Genomic DNA, 8,465 nt, shown 5'->3' on the forward strand with positions numbered 1-8,465 from the left:
TAAATATAACTTGCTGAATTGCTCCAACAGAAAGCCAGATACATTGCACAGGGCTAATCCTGTCATCGTCCCTTGATTATATTTTAACCGATTTGATACTGTGAACCGCTAGTTCTAAAGCATGAGATTTATCAATAGTTTGTCATCTGGGTATATTAAGGACGGGCTAAAAAAATTTCTTCTCGTTTCTGACCTGTTATGGAAAAGGAAATTTTGATTGACTTGAGGTAAAAAAATTTCGATATCTTCGAAATATGGTTTATAAAGAATCCTAAGTTCGAAAGGTACCTCGCCAATTCAGATTTATATTTGGTGTACTACCAAATGGAGGAGGGGGGAGAGACGTTCACGTAATCTAACTATAATCGTGCAGTTATATCACCTTATGGACGAACTTGTCTGATAAGTGAATTTTCGTGGTACGAATGTCAAATTCTTTAAATTAGGAGTGAAATATTGAAAAAAATGCAGAATACGGTACACAATCATCTACGTTGATAGAAGTATGTGTATACATTTGGGGATTTCATACAATTCAAATCGTTTTGAATTGAGAAATTTTTCAGAGAATATTTTGATACAGCAACGTCGTAGGTCTCAACCACATCTGACTTCCGTCAATGTTGTTTATCTTATCTGTATCAGAATCGATGTTCGCGACTGCGTATGGAATCGTTTAGTTCATTTTGCTCAAATCGGATGGTTTGCTAAATGTGAATACATAATTTTCTGTATTATATAACATTCTTGACCAGTCGTCCAAAAATTCCACTCGAACACTATACTTTTACTGCGGCCCGGAGTAGCGTGCTCAAATGGTAGGTAGGCAGCTATTTTATTTTATATTTCATCACCCTCATTTCGTACAAATTTCCTCAATCCGTTTATGCGTGTTCAGTCGGTTTCATAAATGCTCTGGTGTATTTAAATAAAGATTATTTTGTTCGAATCAACTATACAAAAATGGAACGCCGCGGACGCTATTCAAATATATTCCGCGGCTTTGTTGCTCCGATTGACGATCATTTCTTAGAACTACATCCGTGTACGATTTCATGATCCTTATCAAGTATGGATGAAATATTAAGAATGATTTTCATTTTCATACAGCGTCTAATCTATTCCTAAATCTATTTGTGGCTCTTGCAATTTTAAAACACCGTGTCAACAGGCTTGTTATTTCTATCGAGACATTATTCGAGGTTTCTCGAATGAATAACAGTAACACACAATTCTCGACAATTTGATCAACAAAAGCAAATACAATGTATAAAAAAAATAAAGCACGAATAAGATTCCCGAAGAAATAAATGAAAGACAAAACGAAATTCGTTTTCGAGTTGGAAGAATAATTAGAAGTGGTTTGAACCCTAGGTGAAAAATTTACAGTTTTGCTGTAAAAAAATGCCTCATAGCTAATAGTTTCCTTACTCCGCAGATTGACGGACGGATGAAACTGAAATGTAGCATATTCTAACGCAAAAAGTTTCGGTTGGAGGACCAATGCTGTTTCCTTTTATTTACTAGCAAGAGCAGTGCTCTCAGCAGCCCTTTCCACGGATCGTGACCGCGAGAATTGTCGAGGCCGGAGGCGTGTTGTTAGAATCCAGTCACTTCCCTACTGATTACATCCCACAGTTGAGTTGGACCTGCCTGAGGTGAATTATTTGTGTGCCCCGTCCTGAGGCATTCGTTGAAGTTTCGTTTTCCGATTACAAATGAAGGCCAAGGTTTCCCTGTACTCCGTGTAATTGAGATTTTTTCGGATCGGTGTATCTCCCTGATAGTCCATAACCTAACACAACCCTATCCCTTACCTAACCATACCTAACCTTACCAATATTATAAGCAGACGCACGCCTGCGGAATATCGGTGCTAGGCGGTAGACCAATCGAGTCAGTCCGTACTCCGTCGCCGCTGCGTGTTGAGATCACATATTTCAGTCGCGGGCGACAGACCTAGCTATGTGACGAAAGTTAGGAATTATCCGTGTATCTTTGAACGCCACAAGGTCTTCGAACGAGGGTTTAAGGTCCGAGGAAAACGGCAACAAACTATACCCGGAGATAATGGAGTGTCCGCACCTGGCCCAAAGCGTAAGACTTGACGCCAACATCGAGGCGAACTGTACAAAGGATCTGCCATTCCTATGCGCAGGTAGGATTCACTAACTGCTAACGCCAATACTATTCTCCTTCTTTCATATTTTATAGTAAAAATAACTGATCCATCCTATTTTATTTGATCAGAAAATCCCAATATCATCTCTAGAGATTTCACATTAAATTTAACATTCACCGGGCGTCCCGGCGTCTGGTAAATCGGAGCTATGTCCATTATTGCAAAATCAATACACGGCGTTACTAATCAGCTGGTATGAGATCTGTCATTGGACCCAGGAGGAAGCGGAACTGTCTTTTGAATATCTTTTTCTACGATCAACTGCGACATTCGACTGATGATTATTTCACGTTGTTTTCCCTTCAACACAACCGTCTATATTCTTCAAAATAATCGATAAACTTCAAAACAAATTTGAAACTCCTAAAAAGGGCCCATGGAGTTCAATGAGCGAGATCGTTCCGTGATGTAATCGCAATACATAATAAAAGGCGTTCCCTGATTTTCATCTGCTCATTTTTTCAAAATTTGTTTATTTGCTTCAATTAATTCGCAATTTATCACCGCTGATTACTATCGTACGGTTGTTTGGGAAAACATTGTTAAAGGAGCTGCGAACTTTCTGCAAACATTGTTGTCTGAATTGAGTCAATTTTTGAAATCTCCCGCCCGTTATATCAGCCAGAAAAAATTAATTTCATGAATTATATTTTATTGCCATTCCTTTTTATTTGACGCGTTAATCCGCATTCAATTTCTTCGTTCGTCAATAATTTTTGCAGGTCTCACAATCAAACCACTGGAATGCTAATAGTCGCCTTTTTTTGAATGAGGAATTTACTTTGATGCCCCGATTCCGCGCAATGCAATGATATCATCATACTAAATCTTATGAGGATTACTCCGGGTAGATTAATACGCTGAAAAATGCATATATCAGCTGTATCTGTGGGATAGTTTATACGCATTAGAACTCCTATTACACTGACCTCTACATTTTACTGCGTTTTATCAGGTTTATAATAAATAAAACAAAAATATCAATGCTACAAAAATGAGGAAAATATTATGCGAACTTATCGATTACAGCTATTCCATTTCTCAGCGATATAATCAGACAGCAATCAACGGGAAAGAGTATAATTTATTGATAATCATTACACACGCAAATTGTTGGTTGATGTATCAAATTATCTTACCTCTAAATGAGCAACAAATACAAACTTTCGTACTTCCCTGTTTCGGTCTAATAAAAATTTTACTAATCAGTTGTATAAACGGTTGTACCTTGTTTCTATAATTTATCATGTATGGCAATATCAATGATTAAGTATTCATTGATTTATTCTGCCAATAAACGATTATTTATTTATTTTTTTCCGGACATGGAGCAGTATGTGGCACTGAAAAGAGCGCATGGCTTTGTCTACACTGTGGAGCTGTACATTGTGGAAGATTTGTAGCAGGTCATGCTATCCAACACCATGAACAAAATACTCAGCACTGTGTGTGCATTGACTGTGAAAACCTTGTAGTATTCTGGTGAGCATTATCGTTTAGCTTATAAAACACGCTCTAAGTTACCTGACATAATAACAACATGATGTGATACTTTTCTTTCAGAGTTCTACTTGAACTCTGTGGCATTACTATGGATTGTATTAATTCATTCGAACAACCCTAAAGAATGCTGTTAAAGATATAAATTCTAAGTTTGCATATAACTTGTCAATAGCTTCTTTCACAAACTTATTTTTTCAGTTACTCTTGTGATGAGTATGTAGTAAATGACACATTAAATGGGCAGATAGAAAAGATTCGGAGAAATACTTTTCCTAAGAGTATGCATAAAGAAAATGACGACACCTGGAATGAATCCCCAGAAGAAAACGGAACAGACTCAGATGCGTTATGGAAAGCTGAAGTTGTTGTGAGAAATCTCAGACCAAGAACACGAAAAAGATCTCATTTGTTAGATGGTTCTAGTTCAGAGAATAGGCCGGTGGTTAAAAGAAAAGGCTCAAAAGCAACTAAAGAGAAGAAAGTTGTAGGACTAAGAAATTTGGGAAACACTTGTTTCATGAATGTTGTATTACAGTCATTTAACAACATTAGCCACTTTTGTGAATATCTTACGAAAATGCCAAGTCTTGAGGGTGTGGCTTTCAATGAAAATCAGACACATAGAGGAAGGATCGTTGCTCCGGGGCGCGCAAGAGAGCTGAGTGACGCGTTATTGGCAGAAGAATTGAGAAAAGTCCTCTTAAGTTTGAGCCTTGGTGGATCAAACGGCCAGGCAATATCCCCCGAATGTCTGTTCTTGGTCATTTGGAAAGTGGTACCACGTTTTAGGGGTTACCAACAACAGGATGCTCATGAATTTCTCACATACATGTTGGATCGACTTCACACAGAATTATTACAGCTTCTGCCTCGACTAGGGCATGAACCTCTAGGACTCAGGGGGAAGCAAAGTATTGTCACTGCAGTATTTGGTGGAACACTCTTGAGCGTGGTAGGTACTTTTTCTGATAATTTCATTGTGAGAATTATATTTCATATAATATGCAACTCAGATTTTCCACTTTTTATAATCAAGAACAGACGCGTCTCATCATCTCATAGAAGTTGTGACGTGAACATCAAAAACTCTTTGTCTGTGCAAAAATATAGCATCAGCATTTGTAACAATAGTTTGCCACGTTTCTTATATCTAAGTATTTGGACGAATTCAGGTACACTGTATGAACTGTCGTACGGATTCGAAGACACACGAACCATTCCAAGATCTTTCCCTGGATATACCAGACAGATTTCACAGGCGAACGAAGGAACAGGAAGAGACTTGCTGTCTGACGTACAGTTTGGCAAGATTCTTCAAAGTAGAAGAACTTGCTGACAGCGAACTCTATTTCTGTGACAACTGCATGGGGAAACAGCGTTCTACAAAAAGGTTCTGGGTTCACAGGCTGCCCAACGTTAGTACCTAAATAATTTATTCGCAATATTTTTTATGAACAACTATTGGCGAGAAGTATCAGATAATAGTGGCGTTACTTTTTTTTCATTGATAGGTGCTGTGCCTTCATATTAAAAGATTCAGATGGTGTAACTCACAACGTTCCAAGCTCGATACTCAAGTCGAGTTTCCTATGGAATCTTTAGACATGTCAGAATTTACTGTTCGAGGTGTTTCTGGGACAAGAGTGAGTGCTCAGGGTAGTCATCTTTACGACTTGGCTGCCGTCATAGTACATCATGGTTCAGGGTGAGTTAGTCTATCGATCACAAAATTTCCAATTACATATGTATTGAATACCACATGCAAAGTATCCATTTAATCCTGCGTTATCCTCCACTGCGCTCCTCCCTCAGCAGCAGTACATAGAGATGGAGTACAAGTCGCTTTGGGTCCTCGCTTCATAATCTGATATGAAAAACGTCGGACACCCGACTCATACATACTGTATTAGTATGAAATCTTGTGACGACAGTGTTGAGAGAAAACATTGATACTGTCTCTAAAAAACAGGTTCCATTGGATTTTTCGCCCTTTCAAGATTTTTTTTCACGAACCATTGCAGGCATTTTAATTTAACATCATATCGTGAATCTATGATTGTTGAACCCAATATTATATTATCGGAATTGTTGATTAATGTGTCACAAATCCCCCTTGAGAAAGTTGTAATTATGTTTCAGCGCTGGAACAGGACATTACACAGCCTTTGCTGTCCACGATGGACAGTGGTTCCATTTCAATGATAGTTCTGTAAGGCCCACAAGTGCTGAGGCTGTTGCTAAATGTAAGCCTTACATTCTGTTCTACGTTCGGAAGGAGTTCTCAATCCCTCCTCCCTTGTGACGTCTTTTCCCTCACCCTCACCTTTGACTTGACACTCACCCAAACCCTCGTCCTCATCCTCGCCCTCGACCAAGACATCGACTTCTCCCTTGTCTTAGTCCAGGTCTTCATTCACGTTTCATCGTACTCGACAACGATGCAAAGCAAAACTGCTCAGGCCTTTTTATTTTCAAGTGGTACCTAGGTGATAGAGATCATTTGAAATGTGAGTAATAGAAGTAGAAAATAAATTTTAATATTAGTTGTGCTGTTCGATTCACACTAAAACAAAACATAAATTATTTCTTTGCTTTCTCCAAAGCGTCGTTAAACCTAATAAGTAACTAATTAAGTATATGTAAATTGTACGCCTTTATATCGTTTTACCCTTCAGATTCTCTGACCCCTTCAAACGATCGTTTTGGGTTAAAATTATTCCGTAATCCGTTTCAGTTTCGTAGGTAGGCAAGCAAATACTATATTTTTCTAGCTGCCGAAGATATAATAAAGAGTTGCCAATTATTTAAGTGAAGGTAATTCAATGTGATATAGAGAAATGAAGGCATTAAACGTATAGGTGGTCGTAGAAATATATGTATGTGGGTGCTGTAAAAAAAAAAGAACTAACGTCTGATCACGAAATCATTATTATAGCCTTGTATAAGTTTAGAAACGTAAAAGTTCCTTTCATTTTTTTAGTATATTGCTCGCTGGATCTCATGCAATGACTTCAATTCTCTTTTTTGTTTCCGTTATTGCCACGTGCGATTATCAAGTCTCATGTCAGTAACTTGCTCACTGTTAATCATAATTAATCGTTGACTGGACCTGAATTTACTTTCCAAATATTTTCTAGCTGAATTTCAATGTCAAAGTAACACATGGAATGTTTGGCTGAATACAAGTAATGTGAGATTGTGAACTGGCAGTCATGCATTGAGATTGCTATATTCAAGCTCCCTTATCCTCCCTATTGCCCTCATTCCCTCCTCCTGGATACTCGAAACTCTTATGTGATTATTTGAAGACTTATTTTTTTTATAATAATAACGATAAGTTAATATGTAATAAAAAAAAAAAAAAACGTTTTATTGAGGCGATAATAATTAACAAAAATCATTCTTACTCGTACAGAACTCGATGCGAACGAACAAAATTAAGCTGTATTAACGAACACAGGTTGATATGTACGAACGGTCAACTAGTAATAATAGAAATTAAAATTAAAAAGCCAATTAAATCGTAGAATACTATATAATAGTACCAATTATTATCCTTCTACGTCATCTTTTCACTTTTCATACCTCACGTAAAAATATGCATAGCTTTCGAAACCCATATTTTTAGGGCATTTTTGAATGTAAGGGCACTTCCGGAGTTTTGAAAGTTCGAAAATCGTAACGACAACTCACCACTGCATGGAAGTCAAGTGTTTATCATTACACAAAACTGAGTCTTTCAAAACTGCTAATGGTCTTATGATACGATCATAGAATGATACGACTACAAATTGTCGCTCTGCACAGTCTGTGGAGTCGACCATCGACGGCACCCTAAAAAACTAATTTCTTTTTACGTAACTTAGTTACTCATTTCTTTTTACGCAACTCGGTTCGTTGACGTTCCTTCAAGTTATGATTCCTAGAGGCAATGTCACGTTTAAAAGGATTTCGGAAAAGTCGGCAAATTCTAAAACAGCAGCATCCATTTTTTGCAATATAATCTTGACAGTCATTCTCTCTGCTATTCAGCCCCAATTCACTTCCGGTATCTTTCCAAAAATTAGTCGGAACGTTTGTAGATTCTGTGACCATATCCTGGGTTCGGATAAACGGTTCTATGACCCCGTCCGTCACCTTGCAAACCACCTTCTTGGTGTCTCCACCCTCAAAATGCACCAAGGCTGCAGGGTTCGTTTCTATTCGCTCACCACCCCCCTTGGTATCAATTTCAGGAAATTTACGCCTCGCCATAAACATCGAATAACCATCATCGACGTGAGGGTTTTGAGAAGGATTCGATACTTCCGTTTTTCCAACATGAAACTCTTCATCGGAATCGAATTCCTGAATCCAAAGATCATCCTGATCGCAAACTTTCGGAACATCCCCCAAGGGCGAGTGCTCGAAGTTTCTTTTCGGAGTGAAAATTTTCTCCACACTGGACGTTTTCGAATGATCTCTACTTTTTTGAGCCAGCGAAGCCGTCAGAATTCGGGACTCGTTTGAAGATGTCACGCTCGAACTGCCCCCGCCCATAGATTCGCAGTGGCAATTTTTATTTTTGTACAAAATTTCGATCATCTTTTTCTTCGGATTCGAAAATTCTTTCTGTTTGGAACAGCGCAACTTTGATGAGAATTTTTTCACCATCCCCTTCACGTTCGGGAACAAACTTTGGGGCTCTTCTTGATATCTGTAAGACATGTCATTCAACCCGTACGACAGGGGTGGTGAGGCCCTCCAATCTGTCAATCCGTCCAAAAATGGCTTTAAATAA

The 8,465-nt window shown here is 38.2% G+C and overlaps 1 protein-coding gene across 2 annotated transcripts; it reads left to right on the forward strand.

Annotated features, from left to right (window-relative positions):
• The first annotated feature begins 69 nt into the window (after positions 1 to 69).
• Positions 70 to 7,219, forward strand: LOC105684096 (ubiquitin carboxyl-terminal hydrolase 3-like). Of its 2 annotated transcripts, none has more exons than XM_048657484.1 (7): positions 70 to 818; positions 1,439 to 2,158; positions 3,517 to 3,664; positions 3,884 to 4,637; positions 4,858 to 5,100; positions 5,197 to 5,390; positions 5,825 to 7,219. In XM_048657484.1, the coding sequence occupies exons 2-7, from the start codon at positions 2,071 to 2,073 to the stop codon at positions 5,985 to 5,987; spliced, it is 1,590 nt and encodes a 529-aa protein (XP_048513441.1). In that variant the 5' UTR covers positions 70 to 818; positions 1,439 to 2,070; the 3' UTR covers positions 5,988 to 7,219. The 2 variants fall into 2 exon arrangements, with proteins under 2 accessions (XP_048513441.1, XP_012252635.1); XM_012397212.3 differs by having other exon boundaries at positions 1,528 to 2,158.
• The last annotated feature ends 1,246 nt before the right edge of the window (positions 7,220 to 8,465 follow it).

The sequence above is a fragment of the Athalia rosae genome, chromosome 1, assembly GCF_917208135.1.
Source record: "Athalia rosae chromosome 1, iyAthRosa1.1, whole genome shotgun sequence".
NCBI classification, from domain to species: Eukaryota; Metazoa; Arthropoda; class Insecta; order Hymenoptera; family Athaliidae; genus Athalia; species Athalia rosae.